Source organism: Serinus canaria, chromosome 2, assembly GCF_022539315.1.
Source record: "Serinus canaria isolate serCan28SL12 chromosome 2, serCan2020, whole genome shotgun sequence".
NCBI classification, from domain to species: Eukaryota; Metazoa; Chordata; class Aves; order Passeriformes; family Fringillidae; genus Serinus; species Serinus canaria.
The window spans coordinates 130085351-130101718 of NC_066315.1; the positions used below are offsets into that span (position 1 = coordinate 130085351).

Below are 16368 nucleotides of genomic sequence, written 5' to 3' on the forward strand. Positions count from 1 at the left end.
AGGAGGAAAACAGAATTCATTGTTCTGCTTGCATGCAAAGAGTGTATGGAATTAATTTGTGGTTCATATTTTGGTTAAAAAATAAGGTCAAGTTTCTGCATTAACATTTTGAATAGTTGATATCATTCCAGCTAAAAATCATGCCAAATTAAATGTACCATTTTTGAATAATGGTGAAAACTATTCTTGTAATTTCTGAGTTCTTTTAATCAATTAATTGCTTTTCCTCTGCAATAATTGCACACAGGTGAAGGGTGATCAGTGACTTTTTTCATCCAATTTTCTTGGACATTCGGATTACAAAATTTTAAATTGAAACAGCACCCATGTGTATCCAGTCTTGAAAACAAAGAGAGTGTGTAGATATGCTTTTATAAAAATTAGAATTTGAAGTATTTAAGCTGTTCACCATAAACTAATTTGTGTTTTTTCATGCCAAATGTAATATATTCAATATAGAGTGCCTCTTTTTGCTTGTTTTTCTTAGCTGTAGGTTATGTGCTTTTCAACCTGTGCATGTTTTCCCATTTTGAATTTTTATATCAAAATCATGCAAGAAGTATAAATACGTGTTGCTCTTGATTGTCACGGCATGAAACAAAAATGTGTATGGTTATAATCAAAATGTGTCTGTAATGTTGTAATGATATTTAATTATTTTCTGGGAAGAGTAAGTCAAGTATTAATGGATTTTTGCTTATTTGATATTTATAGTACATCTGTGTATCTGTTTCATCTTTTCAGACAGTTTCTCTTTAGATAAGCAAACTGAAAATACTATAGTGGATTTTAAACATTCTGTTATAGCATATTTCAAACAGAAGTTGAACATGAGACATTCTGATATGGATAATGTGCTACAGCTGTTTAATTGCACCTGTTTCCTGACAGTTAATGTATTTTTGCCCATACTTTACTTTGTCTTATCAGTTCTGTGTATTAATGACCATACTGTCGTTGAATACTAATATTGACTTTTATAAGGTGTTTATCCTGTTGTTCTGTAGCTCACTGAAATGCAAGCTGAAAGTAGTTATTACAGCCCTCAGAAAGTAAAATCCAAAGAAGTTATATGCTGGGAGCAAGAAGGAACAACAGTTGAGGTACTTTTACATTGACAGGGCTTTTTTGATACATTTTAAGCAACAAACCAAATAGTTGCCAGTAAAATATTTTAAAATTCTTTAATTGCTGATCTTTCATATTCTGTCATATTGTATGTTTTTGTTGTAATAATCATGTAGATTTTAACTCTAAACTTCTGTGGTGTAGTGGTTGAACACTATAGTAATTCCTTCCTTTCCAGTGCTCTGTGTGATTGCTATTTATTAAAACTCTAAAACACATTTTGCTTTGTTTTTGTCCATCTTCTCTATTTCTTGTGGAGTAGAAGGCTTAAAAATATATCACTCTTTTTTTTCTTTTTCCTCACTAGGTCCTTATGAAAGGTGAACTTTTTTTTGATTGCCAAATAGGTTTTGTTGGTTGCCAAGCTATGTGCCTTAAAGGAATTATGGGAATTAAAGATTTTGAAGAGAATATGAGTAGGAGTGATGAAGTGAGTATGTTGAAATATAAGTTGATTTGCTCAGTAAGCAATTCTGTTATCCTTTATTAAAATATCTGAATGCAAAAATTGAAAAGACTGCTGTTACCAGCTGTGATTTTTGGATATTACTGTGATACGAACTCAGTGTCTATTCCTTAGAGTTGAAAAAATGAATATCTCAAATTGAGAAGAGGCAGAACATAAGACTTAAAAATCTTTTTGGACAGTAACCCATTTTTGCCTTTGTGATTTTGTATAAAAAATTAAGCTATATTTGAAAATCTTTGAAAGTACTTAAATGAACCAAAGATTGGAAGGGAAAAAATGGGAACACTGCATGGTGAAGTTAATGGAAATGTGGCACAAATACTGAACAAATGTCTTACTTCACTATTCAGTAAGACAGAGCAATATGAAGTGAAGCAGTTAGACAGTATTAATTTTTGTATTTTAAATAGATGCAAATCTTCAATTGTTTAAGAAAAAATCAGGTATCATTATGAACTACTTTAAAACTATTTAATGAAGTGTTGTGAGAAATTCTAAATTTAATAATGATGATTTTTAGTTGATGTGTAGATAGGGTATTGGAGAACAGGGACTATTATCTGTGTTTAAATAAAAACAAATCATATAGCCAAGAAGAGACCTGTTAACTTGATGTTAGTGCTCTGTGAAGTCTTGGAAAGTATTTTAAAGAGGAAACTTTAGAATATGAAAGAAAATACCAAGTGCCTGTATTTATGTCAAATATCTCCTCATCTGGGAAATTGTGTAATGTATTTTATGATAGCTGTGATGGGGCAGCTTCTTATCTTTCCCCTGTGTGAGCATCATGGCTTGGCACCCATCTCAGCTGTTTGTGTGTGCAGGGCAAAAAAACAAGATATCCTGACACAACTGCTGAGTATGACATGTTGGGATTTTAGGGATGCAGTGGGACACACTACATGACTGGTGTGCTGTTATGGATACATAGAGGCTTTTCCAGGAGGAGAGACTGGGGAGTCAAGGATGAGCCAACTGTAAAAATGCTGTGCTGGCCTTGTTAAGGACAAAGGGAGATGTGGTTGGGGATGTGAGGGTGGACAGCCACCTTGTCTGTGGCAGGTGAGATTGTCACGTATAAAATCTTGAGAGAATTGATATTTTAGACTGTGGTGGGTGGGTGAGCAAGAGAATTTCACAGAATTATAAAATAGTCCTTGTTGGAATGAACCCAGAAAAAAACATCAAGTCCAGCTCTTAAGGGAATAGCCCATACAGGGATTGAACCCACAACTGTGGCATTATTAGCCCCATGCTCTGACCAATGGAGATAATTTCCTTTAAGTTAGTTAATAAGGGACATTTGGGGTTTTATTCTTACTCATTTTTCTGCCACTCTCTAGTCCAGGAGTTTAGGAAAGTATCTGCTTTATGACAGTGGTGATGATACTACTTGCCTGTTGTCTCTGTACTGATGTGGTTGTGGGATTGGTCCTTTCATAAAGGTTCTGACTCTGCCTGTGATTGAGAATAGATAGTTGGAAAAAATAAATTACTTTTTTGGAGTAATAAGTCTTGTTAGGAAAGTTGTATTTCAGAAGGGTAGGAGTCTGGGAGGAGGCATGTTAAAATCTAGACGAATAAAGAATGGTAATGTAGCAATGAAATCGTACATGGAAATAACTGATTGCCTTGAAGATGATGAATACAGCATCTGAAAGGATTGGGCAGCCAGAAATGGAGTGTGCAGTGACAGTTTGTATACAGAAGAGGATTAGGGTGAGATTTGGAGTGATCACGATCTGAGGTTATTTGCAGTTAAAATGCAGGTAATATGTTCTGCATCATGAGTTGTATAAAATTCATTGTTTCAGGCAAACTTTATTGATTTGAAAATGGGGAAGGAGTGGGCAGGAACTTGAGTTATACAAATTAAATTAATTTCATTTTTTCATCTTCATTCTTAATGCAACATGCTCTTGAGAGTTACTACTGTGTGTGTCATATTTGTGTTATGACAAAATTGAAAGTGCTGTTAACTTGACTGTATTTTTTCTTTTTTTCCTTCCCCTGCCTCACTTTCTACTGCCTCATGAAGGAGGCATGCTTCTTTAGCTGTGGAGAAAATTTGAGCATGAAAGGAATGACGTACCTTACCAATTCACTATTTGATTACAGAAGTCCAGAAAATAATAGTATTCGTGCAGAATTTATATTGGATGCAGCTCATCATAAGGTCAGAGAACTACATTTTTCTTCTAAAAAATTTTCCAATGCTCTCTAATGAATTTCTTATAATTATTTAGATCTGTGTACTGTTAGAGGACTGAATTCTCTTTGCTTTTACACATTTAACTGAATCTTACTTCGCAGCTGGCTAAAAAAAAAAGTAAAATCTGTTTGTGTTAAAAAAAAGACACCCACAAAAACCGAGCCAAAATGAAAAAAACATGTCCAAAAGAAACCTCAAACTCCCCTCCTGCCCCAAAGACTGAATTAATGTCATAGTTTCCAAAAGCAGTAACCACAGAACATTTTAAGATGAAAAGAGACATATGAGAGAATACTAGCAAAAGTCAAGCTTTACCAGCACGTATTTTAAACCCAAACAGTAACTAGTCTGTGGTGTTCAAACTAAGAAGTGCTGTCAGATTTGGACACTATAATTTTATTGTTTGCATTCTATATTGGTCTACTTAGAGAAAATTTTGCTAATTCTCCTTTTTGTGGAGACAATTTTTCAGTCACCTCTAGTATCTGTTGTTGTAAATTGGGCAGCAAAACTTTATTCCCTGGTTGTCTGCCATTATTAAAGATTGGTTACAGTGACCAAGATGGTCCTTTCCAGGTGTGTTTCATAGGTGGAGGTCTGTGCTGTTTATTGTACAGGTAAGCCATTTATAATTTTGGAACGTATCTTATTTCCTTCTAATTTAAATTTAACTATTTTCACCTTTTTAGTATTATTGATGAAGTGTAACCCTGAAGAATGAGTTTAAAAAATGAGTTTAGTAAAAAATGAGTTCAGTAAAATCACAAGGACTCATATTCAAACTTTTCCTATAGTGTGTTTTAAGCTTTATTCTATTCTTTGTCTGTCTTCGATGCTTTCATGATTTGCCCATTTTTTTGGCAAGACTGGAAGCAAATTTACTGTGTGATGTATTATATTATGTATGAATCCCAGTGTTGGCATAAAGTCTTGATAAGTTTCCTACTGTTTAAAGATAAAACTACAATATTCCTTGAATAGCAAAGCCAAATTGAATGAACTGAAGTTTTCAGCATATTTAATTAGGTTGATGTGTTGCATGCAAAAGGTCAGATGGGGAATATTTACTTCATTAAAGGTACTAATTGACTGGATGTTATTGATGAATTGGTCAGCATGTCCACAGGAATTATGGATGTGCATTTGTGTGGCCTCAAATGGAAGCTACATTACCTATCAGAAAGGTGAATTCTTGTGATAACCTCTGTCCTTTGCTTTGATAAGCCTTTCCCTGTGTTGATGCACAAATCCAAACATGAATATATCTCTCTAATACCAGTCTATCAGCTGGTAATCTCAAGATTCTTTCCTTATACAACATTTTCTTTGTTTGCTTTGCTTTGTTGGTAGGAGACATACACAGAGATAGCTGGAATGCAGAGGTTTGGGGCTTTCTACATGGATTACCTGTATACAATGGAAAGCTCCGGTGGCAAAGGTATCTTTTTTTCCTTTGTTTACCCTGATAAATAATAGAAACAAAGACTTTTCATGCCCAGATGGTCCTTGACCAACTGTCCTCTAACTTACCTTAGATTTACCATCAGGATCATCATTAAAATGCTTTCATCTTCATTGATGTCTTTGAGAGGTTAGTTGTTTTGGTTAGCTGTTGATTGTTGGTATTCTCCTTTTTTTATTTTTCTTTTCCTGCATAAGTAATCATAATGATATTTTTATCGCCAATTGCTGAACTGAAAGTAATTATCTTGTAGCAGTGGTGGAGTTCATGAAGTATGATGATTTTTTTTTTAAAGTTGTTATTATTTTGCATATTAAAAATATCTTGAGAGATCCTGGTTGAACAATGAGATTGATCATATAGTTGACACAGAAGATGAAAATGACTATTGTTTTTCTTCTGTGAAGAAAAATGCAAGGATGCAAGAAAATGTGAAGAATTATCTTGAAATATATGTACTGAAACAATTTGATGAGCAAATATCAGCCTAAACATGTGCACATAGATATTAGCTAATTCTAAGTAGTTTTTGTGATTCCTCTCAGTTCTTTTCTGAGAAGTGGATTTAGTGAAGTAACTATATCTACTTTTGTGAGTGTCACAAAAGCCGAGACAAAGGAGTTAATCCAGCAGCAAGTAATATGTTTATATTTTTTCACAGACATTCTTATCACTGGTATAATTTCCCCCTCACTCCTCAGAGCACTGTCATTTACAGCTGCTGTTCTGCAGTTTTATTGTCAAATTAGTATTACTTTCTTCCCTATCTGTGTATTTTTTATTGTGAATACTATTTCTCTGGATATCTGTTGGGAACTTCTTGCTATTTTGTGACTGAACATTTAACTGTCCTTGCTACATAGTCCAACTCATCTGGGGGTTTTCTTGTGTTTCTATTTCTGTGTAAGAGAAATCACAACTCCCTGATGTTTGGCTTTGTTTTCTGGAAATGGGGGACATTAGGTCTCAAAGGGGTAGGAAAGAAACTTCCAGTTTCCTTAGAGATGGAACATGAAACATTTACAAAAATAAGTAAAGGATGCTATTGCCCTCAGCAGTAGAGGCATACACCAGGAAATTTAACAGTTCTTTCCTGACTCTGAGGCTTTCCTCTGTACTATGAGAGTGGTGTGAAGCTCTGAAAATTTACAATTAAGTCAAACATATACTGCAGACTTCTTCTGGTTTTGATAATGATATAAGTGTTTAATTGCACATTAAACTCCTATGTAGAGAAGTTGAAAACCTCAGTTAAGCCTTTTCTCCTTTTTGAATCTTAGTGTAGAAATTTAAATATGCACTGACTATGTGCATTCTGAAGAAAAATTGGTTTTGTGGAGTATTTTTTCTTGTTTCTCTGAATGTATAAGGAATGCTATGATCGTAGCTCTTCCTGACTTTTAACTAATGCTTTTCAGAAATCACTGAACTCGGAAACACTTTTTTATTTTCCTCAGTGTCAGACTGTTGTATTTTCTGACTACATTTTTCCCTCCTTAGCTTCTCTTTTTTTCCTACCAGAATGGTTTCTTGTGGCCTTGGCTTCTATTTTCTCCATCAGTCACTAGGAAAACACCTCACAAAATGTGGCTTTCTATCAAGTCTTACTGTGTGCTTTATTTCAGTATTGCTCCTTTAATTTATTGCTCCTTTATTCCTTTATTGCTCCTTCAGGAACCTGGCTACATAAAATAATGGAATAATTAATTTTTAAATTGTTTAAATGGTTGTTGTTTCTCTAGAGTCAAGAACTTAAAATCTTAAATTTTCAAATGGTTTTATTCCTCAAAAAACAAATGTGGTGCTTTCTTCTAGTTATTTTCTAGCTAATTTTTTCATATTGTGGGTTAAATGCAGAGCTGTTAAATAGAATGTAAACAAATAGATGCAAAGTATTTATTTAAAATGAAGATATAAATACCGTACGATTTTGGAAAAAAAATCTAAATCTGCTGCATTTTTAATGTGTTGTTTAAATTAAAGTTTGCATTTTACTATTTCTTATTTTGGTATAACCGTTTTTACTTACCATTACTGCACTCCACATACCATTAAAAAAAAAAGACCCAAACTTAAGTTATAGGAGGCAGTTACTGTGATTGTAAGATTTTTATCTGTCAAGGCAATTTTGGTTTGACACATTCTTTGCACCTTTAACCTTTCCTGAAGCATAGGATTACTGATTAAACCACAAGTGCCTCCTGGATAACATTAACCCTCAGGAGTTTCATCTGTCATTTACAGAAGTGCATTAATCAATTTCAGTATTTTGAATGAAAGCAAGATAGTCATGCGCAGTAGTTTTATATAGACATTTTGTCTCTCTTCCCTTCCTTTATTTTTCTGGTTTTTTGCTTTGTATTTCTGTGCAGAACAATTTCTCTGAAACATTTTGTACCCTGTCAGTTCCCTGATCACTGATTTGCATGACCTACAGACCTAGGAGGGTGTGCTGTTGAAGTTACCTTTTGTTTGTAATGTGTACCTCTCTACTGTGCTGGCAACTTTATTATGCAGCACTCATTTTGATATTTTTGGTTGATTAGAATTAGACATATGATTTACAGGGAGGTTGAAAATTGGTTTTTTTTATGCATCCGTGAAGTTTCAAGTCACCTGTGATCACCTATTTCTGTAGAATCAACAGGTTTTCTACCTTTTCTATTTGCATTTAGGTGGAATTAGCTGGAACTGTTCCAAAAAGTGGTTTGAATTTTGTCACTTAAATATATTATTCATATACATATGACATATACAAGCAAGTCTGATTTTTCCTCTTTGAAATGGCAGACTCATACTACTCATACTACTTCTGGCCTTATTATTTGTTCCTTATTATTTTTTATGTGATGGTGTGGTTTTTTTGTACTCCTTGGTAGTGTTCATCTGAACTGAATACTGTGTAGAATTGGAAGGATAAAAGTATATATGTTAACTGCCTATAAAATAAATGCAGAAGTCAGTGTGCTGGTTTTAAAAAAATCTCTTTCAGGATTCATTCAAAACATTGTAATTCTGTCCCAGCTGCAGATTTGAGTAGGTTTTATAAGGAAGTATCCTTCTGTCCTTTTATCTTTCTTTTATTGATCTCTCTCTTCTCAGAAAAAAAAAACAACAAACCAAGGGAAGCAGAGGCTATAAATGCTCTCACCATCAACTTCTGTTAGGCTTTTAAGGATAAAGTTAATTCTTTTGCTGAGTGTATAAGCCTGTAAAGGGCTGCAGAGCATTATGCCAGCTGTGTGTCAAATTCAGCATAGTCTCAGTTTATTTGAGGACCTTTTTCCTCACCAGTGCTTAGAAGCAGCAGTGCTTTATGGAGTATGATTTAAACATAAAGGAAAAAAAAAACCCAGTGCTTGCTTCCTTTTCCACCAAGCTCAACTTCCCTCAATGTTAAGACTGTTTTAAATGAGTGCAGTTAAGAGTACAGTAAAGGAGACAGACAAAAGGGTCAATGACTGGCTTCCTCTTGGGCAACCAGAAATCACAGAATTCTTAAGGTTGGAAAAGTGATTAAGTCCAACTGTTAACCCAACACTGCCATGTTCACCACTAAACTGTGTCCCCAAGTGCCATATTAATAAATTTTTTGATTATTTTCAGGGATTGTGGTTACAATGCTTACCTTGACAGCTTGTGCCAGTGCCTGTAGCCAATTTCAGTGATATTTTTCCCAATATCCAATCTAAACCTCCCCTGGTACAACTTGAGACCTGTCATCCTGTAGCTTCTTACTTGGGAGAAGAGACTGACTTCTTGCCCTTGCTACACCCTCCTTCCAGGTAGATCTAGTGAGCAATAGGGTCTTCCCTCAGCTCCTTTTTTCCAGGCTAAACAACCCCAGTGACCTCATTTCTTCAGAAGTGTTGTGCTCCAGGCCTGTCACCAGCTCCTCTATCCTTCTGTAGTCTCAGAACCTTTTAGTCTTGATGCTTATTTTGTCAGACTGTTCAGTTATGTTATGGTCAGCAAGATATTTAATGTTTAGTGCTTCTGTCAAAGCAATGAAGACACTGCCAAAGTGATGATCTTAGGAAAAAAAATCAGTGTGAAGTTCTGCAAGCTAAAAATGTTAGAGGGATGGGACTATATTTTTACAAGTCATATGTGGCGGGAAAACTTGAGCTTCTGAAATCTGCATGATTTAACTGAAGAATTTCCATGAAGTATGTTTAGAGAGTCATGCTGTTGTTGTGACTAGATGAGTAGCCTATACTCATTGGTAGCTGATGAGTAGCCTGTATACACTGAATGTGTGATTTTGGTCTATCTTATTACTCTGCTTTACTAAACTATTCTCTTATCTCTGTTGGCTCTTTAAAGAAACAGTCTGAGACATAATGATTAAAGAAATTTTCTTTCTCATTGCCCATATGTCAGTGAATGGTGGTAAATGTGAATGGAACGAAGGGTTTATCTTCATTTTTAGTCTGCTTCTTCCAGTCTTGTCATGGCAGCTAACTTTTCAAGGGCACAGATCTGTCATGTCTCTGTAGCACATCTTTTCCTTGATATGTATCCTTATTGGGGATACATAACTTTGTGACAAGCTGTAGAAAGTTTTGAACACCTGGCTGTCATTCACATGTGGATTTAAGCTGCCATTGAAGTTTAGACACCTCCGAAGCATCCCAAATTTGAGAAATACGAAGTTCATGGAAGAGTTCATAAGTTTTACTCTTCTTGGAGGCAAGGCAGAAATTCGTCCTGTTTGCTCTGCATTTACCAGAAATAATTTTGTTAAAACCTGTTAAACCAGTCATTGTATATTTGTGTGTTATATTTGCATAGTTATATTTTTCTGTATATTTATTAAGTCTTTGATCCCAGAATTTGAAACAGAGGTAGCTGATAAAATGTGTTATTATGTCCAATTGTGTTTAACTTTTATAAAATTTGTTGTAGTTTCTGGGAATCAGCAAGACCTTTCTTCAGTAAAGAGTGAAGATTTTGGAAATGTTCAGGAGATGTCTACAAAAAGCCTCATTGTGGGTCCACTCAATCTTCGACTGGATAGCAGCGCCGTGCACCGCATCATGAAAATGATCGTTTGTGCTCTGGAGCATGAGTATGAACCATACAGCAAAACTAAGCCAGGTTTGCTCCTATTGCAAATACACAAAAATGCAGAATTATACCAGACTACATTTAGGGCTTTTAAAGGTGCAGCTTTCAAATAGATTTTGAGTCTGAAGAGGAAAATGTAAAATAAAGGTAAATTAATCACAACATCCCTGTCTGTGTTGGATGTGCTTCTGAGATAACTTCAGACACTTTGAAAGCCATTTGTTTTAATCATAAGCCTCATGTTTGACTAAAAATATCTTACTTCATTTTCTACTCTAGCTTAATTTTGGAGTCTTAGAGAAGAAAGTTTTCCTACTGGTATTTATTAGTTTCAAATAATAGTTATATAGGATGAAAATGCATGGAAATAAGTTATGGTAGGCTGTTAAGATGAGTTTCTCAGAGCAATACAGATTTCAAGTAAGGAAAATCTAGTTAGTATTGCATTTAGCCTTAGAAACAGTGTGGAATAACCTTATTAACTATGAAGGGGCAGGGGATAAGCTTTGCATTTTTTGCTAGTCCTTAGGCATTTCTGAAACATCAGCTGTAGGGCACATTTTATATATTTTAGTGAAACATATGTAATCTCAATTTATTGTAGATATTACAGATGGAAGTAGAGGTATGCCAAGCTCAGAAGAAGTAGCATCACTGGAGGAATACATTCCCACTAGACTTACAACGTTCACTGTTCTTAAGTGTACAGTTATAATCCCTGTGGCAGAATTCAATTTACTAGACCACTTGCTGCCCATAATCATGGGTGAGAAGGTATGTATGCACAACTAATGATTCAGTTCTTTATATCAGCATGTGCTATTCAATATAAATTTTCTTTCTGGCCTATTATTCCATGTGTTGGATGTATCACTGAGTTCTGGATTAGTTTGGTGCCTGTGAGCCTTAACTTCAGATACCTAAAATGGATGTGTGACTAGTTAGACTTGGAAACTGGAGGTGTTATGTATGGGTAGGAAAAATACTTTTGAATAAAACAGATTTTAAAGCATCAAGCAAATGAAAAAGCAGTAGCTCTGATCTTTTGATCAGAAGAGTACCTATTCTGCAGGTCTTCATAAGCATGGTAAAGTATGAAGTCTTTTAATATGCAGGCTCAATAGAGATAACATAGATTTTAATAGCCAGCGCTGTGTGTGCCAGTTCCAGACAGGATATCTGCAGGACTTGGGCATTTAACTCCTGAATGACAAGCTCAGAGAGACAGAAATTTCCTAATAGCTTTCATTTGTTTTATGTTTTAGATGTGTATAGTGTAATGCCAGCTAAAGAATCCTATAATGGTTTTATTCTTGTAGGTCTCCTTTGTCAATGTGCAAAGTTGAGGTGCTCAGGGGGTAAATCTGTGGCTTGTAGTGAAGACTTGCAGTAGGTTTATCTCTTGTGCCAGAGGATGGAAGGTGTTTTATGGGTAAGGGAGGGAGTGGGAAGAAGAGCAAACCTCATAAATTCTTGAGTTAAATTTCTAGGGGTCTTTTGTCCAATATTTCATCTGATAGGGTGAAAGAGCTGTGGTAGCTCATCCTGAAGAAGAAAATGTTTTGAGGAGACCTCATTGAGGCCTTTCAGTACCTGAAGGGGACTTCTGAAAATGAGGGAGAGGGTTTTGTACAGGTAGATAATGACAGTACAAGGGACCATGGCTTTAAACTAGAAGAGATCAGATTTAATTTAGATGTTAAGAAGAAATTCTTTATTCAGTGGGTGGTGAAGCATTGGAACAGGTTGCTCAGAGAGTTTTTTTTCCTTTTTAGCACTTTTTAATACATTGCACTGAGTAGTGTAGTGGGTTGTGGAGCTTTTCACCTTATGGGGCATGGGCAGATGCTATTTTCATAATGGGAGAACTGCCCTGTGTTTGTTGTAGGTTTGAGGTAAAAAACTTTGATTCCAGTGAGTTTTTGGTTGATGTAGCCATTACTTGGAGTCTCAATTTACATTTCTTGAATGAAGCCAAGTGTATTTAAAATAATGATTTTGAATTTTAGATTGAAAATCATACGTATGTCAACTCACTGTCCTATTTTGAGGCATATTTAATAAAATTTTAGATTTGTAGTGTAATTTGGATTGGAAGAGATGTTTGGAGGTCTTCTCCAGGAGTTCAGCATCGTGGTCAAAGCAAGAGCAGCTTGCTCCAGGGGTTGTTCTGTCAAGTGCTGGATAAGCACCTCTTCTGTCCCGCTCTTCTCTGTACCCTCCCAGTAGGTTGCAGTAGACATCAGTGGATTCTTCTCTGGCTTCTCCAGACTGAAAGACTTCAGTTGTCTCTGTTTCTCCTAAAACAGAGCTCATGTGCTCCAACCCCATACCTTCTTTGTTTCCAGCAAATATATTCTGGTGTGCCCATGTTCGACCTGTGCTGGTGCAGTACTCCATTTTAATGGATGCTGTGAAAAATGGACTTGGATGTCTAAAATTGTGATATTTATTTTGTATGGAATGGCATCTTCTTTTGCTGAGATACCTGGCATGACTGTGAATACATAAAAGATGACAGTGTAAAAGCTAGATCAGCATAAGTATTATGGTGATAGTGCTTTGGAGTGATAAAAAGGTAAACAAAGATTTTATAGGATGAAATATTTTGACTTTGCATATTCTTGTACTGGGTTGACCTCAGCCAGCTGCCAGATGCTTACCCAGCTGTTCTTGCTCCCCCTTCTCAAAGAGCAGAAGGGGAGAGAATGGGATGGGTCAGGGTAGAGGGGGGGATCAATTACCAATTACCAGTATGAGCAAAACAAACTTGACTTGGGGCAGTTAATTTCTCTTATTGCTAAGAATCCGAACAACATATATCCCCTATGCCCCTTTTCCCCTCAGACTCAATTTCACTCCTTCACTCCCTGACTCTTTTACCTCCCACCCCTTAACAGAGGGGGATGGAGAATGGAAGATGGGGGTCAGTCTGTTCCAGCTGAGCTCTGCCACTGCCTCATTCTCATGCTGTTCTGCCTCAGTGCAAGTCCTTCTGGCAGATTGCATTCCTTGAGGGAGAATCTGCTCCAGCACGGGCTCTCCTAAAGGCTGCAGTGCCCTTCAGGGCATATCCACCTCCTCCAGCATGGAGACCTCCATGGGCTGCAGTGTGGATGTCTGCTTTTGTGTTGTCTCTTTCATGGGCTTCAAGAGAAGCTCTGCTCTGGTGCCTGGAGCACCACTGCCTCCCCTTTCATCTCTGACCTTGATTTTCACGTTGCTGTTTCTCACTACTCTCAAAGTCTTGGCAGCCTGTGGGGTGTTTCTGCCTATTTTTAAATCAGCTTGCACAGAGGTGCCCCAGCTTGGCTGAGGAGCTCAGCTGAACCCTGTGGTGGGGCTGTTGCAGCACTGGTGAACCTGGCCCAACATGGTCCCTGGTGTCCCCTCAGAAGCTGCCCCTCCACTGCCAGCACCTGGACACCTGCAGCAAGACAATTCCAGATAGAAAGTTGATTATTTTAACCTTCAAAGAAAATGTTTTGCAAAGATTTGAGGATTTCTAGTATAAAGCCATAGTATCTATAAATAGTTTATTTCATGTAGATTTTCTTGTGTGTTTAGGTAAGAACATACAGATATGATAAATAATACATTTAAATTATTAAATTTTTTTTTCCTCCCTGCCCTAGAACTTAAGTGGGCTGTTAAATGCTGCAAGTTTCCAGCCCCTGCGGCCTTTGCCTTCCGTGCGAATTCTGGTGGATAAGGTTAACCTGGAGCACTCGGTGCCGATGTACGCGGAGCAGCTGGTGCACGTGGTCAGCAGCCTCGGGCAGCCATCTGACAACCTGCTTCACTACTGCTACTCACACTGCTATCTGAAGGTGAGGGAGGGCTTTAGATGATGCTGAGAACATCATGTATGCTTAGTTAGTCTGAAGTGTTAGCAGGTTTCCTGTAAGGATGTTTCCAGCTGATCTGAAAGGCCATAGGGTAAACACATTTCACAGAATGTTGTTGTTTGGGATTGCTGCTTCTGACTCAAGCCAAGTGTTTTGTAATGTGCACTGCACACTTCATATGAGGAAACTGCAGACTGAAGCCCCAAGGTCCTTGTGACAAGCAAGAATTATTCCGAAAGAAACTTTTTTTCCTCATCTGAGATAATGCTCCTGTGGTTTGTAGATTGCTGCAAACTTCCAAACTTGATGGGAAGTTAGGGGCAAAAACTATCACTACTAGTAGTATTGATAGAGCAAACCCATCACAGTGAAGATATGGAATCAAAAACTGTTAACAAACAATTTAATTGTTTTTCATTATAAGAGGACAGATCTCTGAATGTTCTCAATTAAAGATGCATTATGTGAGAGGAGTTCTTATTGTGAGGCTAGGGGAAGCTTAAGGTATTGGAAACTGTTTTGAGATGGTTCAGTTGCCATCTCCTCTGTGGAGGAGTTTTAAAGCAGGCTTTTCCAGCCTTTTAGGATGTGCTTAGGAAGATTAAAATCTTTTGGGTGCTACAAAAATATAAATATCTAATACTACTACTGTTAATTTGAGTCAATTTCTCAGTTATCTGTTCACTTCCACGCTGATTTGTTCTGTTCTTGTGAATAGTGGTACAGCATGTTAAAAGACAACTCTATAACAGTTTATTTGCCATGTTGAATAGGGAAAAATCATAAAGAATTCCTGTGATGTTTCTTTCTGTAGCCAGGCTCTTATTAAGAACAAAAAGCTTTGAAGAGAAGGTTCTCATTTCCTTAAATACCACTCTTTCGTAACAACCAGTGTTGCTATAATTACTCAAAGTGATTTCACTTTGTGTGAAAAGCTGTATGTAATCTGCAAGTTTAAAGGATATAGACTTAAGTATTTGAGTTGAAAAATTGTAATTCAGTATTCTTTTAAATTCAGCAGACAGTACTTAACACTTTTTGAATGAAGAAAATATTTTTAAATGTATTTTTAGGGCATTATTTAAAGTATATTTTTGTACTATATTTATGTTTGGGGAAAAGGAATTATTTAAAAATAATACACTTTTTTTTTTAGTATTTACTGAGTATATTTATAAATACATATGTTATAAAATATCTTGAAAGTAAAGTAATCTAATCACTTGATAATATACCATTTGACCAACTGAATTTGTTCCAGATATTTGGTTTTCAAGCAGCACTGACTTCTTTGGACAGTAAAGGATTATACTGCATCCCTGTTCCAGTTATCCCCTCATTCAGTACTGCTGTTTATGGCAAGCTGATCAAGTTCCCCAAATATTGGTGAGTATTAAGCCTGTACAGTGTGTTTAAGTCATGTGCACAATTACTCTTGAATTTTAAATAAGGGATTTAAAAATGCCAAATTTGCATATATCCCTAAACTTCTCTGTCTCCTCTTATATTCTATTACATCTGTTATCATTCATAGGTTTCTCTGTGAGGATAGCTGTCATTAAACATTTTAGACCTGGTTTGGCTGAGGGACCTGGAGCTGATGGCACCAAGGTCACAGTTCAGTGCAGTATGGGTCAGTCACTTCAGATCAATGATCCTTGTGGGTCCCTTCCAGCTCTGCATATTCTGTGATACAGAAGCCCTGTGGTACATGGCTTTCTTCTAGACTTTGGAGGTTTCTGGAAACCATTGCCATTCTTTGTTGACCTGATGCAGAAGTTGAAGTTACATAATGATGGCAAGCTTGGTGTTTTAACTGAATAGGTCAGCTTTTTCTTTTTTAAATTCAACCAAATAAAAAGCAACAAATTGGGGGGTAAAACCCCCAAACATCCCAAATCCACAGTCCTTCTACTACACTTTTATTTGTTTCCCTTTACAGTTGGAAGTGTTTCAACATCGTGATGAGATATTTAAACAGTTTGTAGTAGTTCAGATGTTAAATACAAATATTTTTCTTCTGAAAAGAGTTCTGAACTTTATTATGAAATGTACGGTATAATTTTTTTAGCCTTAAATGCAATGGAAATTCAGTATTTAAATTTATGTCTACAGTTCAAATTTTGTCATAAATATAAGTATGTTATAGTTTTTATTGATGCATTGCATTTACAAAAAC

General features: G+C 36.2%; 1 protein-coding gene across 8 annotated transcripts in view; it reads left to right on the forward strand.

The window, feature by feature from the left end:
• VPS13B (vacuolar protein sorting 13 homolog B) overlaps positions 1-16368 on the forward strand; it is a 430054-nt gene that overhangs the window by 58349 nt on the left and 355337 nt on the right. For 6 of the 8 annotated variants that reach the window (XR_007776824.1, XM_018912403.3, XM_018912397.3 and 3 more), the window contains exons 9-16: positions 1008-1103; positions 1436-1558; positions 3636-3773; positions 5160-5247; positions 10180-10371; positions 10946-11115; positions 13977-14171; positions 15451-15575. Coding sequence is in view for 7 of the 8 variants with exons in the window: in XM_018912403.3 (XP_018767948.2) it covers positions 1008-1103; positions 1436-1558; positions 3636-3773; positions 5160-5247; positions 10180-10371; positions 10946-11115; positions 13977-14171; positions 15451-15575 (1127 nt within the window). In the remaining variant the exon portion in view is untranslated. Of the gene's footprint in view, positions 1-1007; positions 1104-1435; positions 1559-3635; positions 3774-5159; positions 5248-10179; positions 10372-10945; positions 11116-13976; positions 14172-15450; positions 15576-16368 lie in introns of those variants that run through there. The other 2 variants (XM_030234395.2, XM_050970669.1) reach the window with 2 other exon arrangements.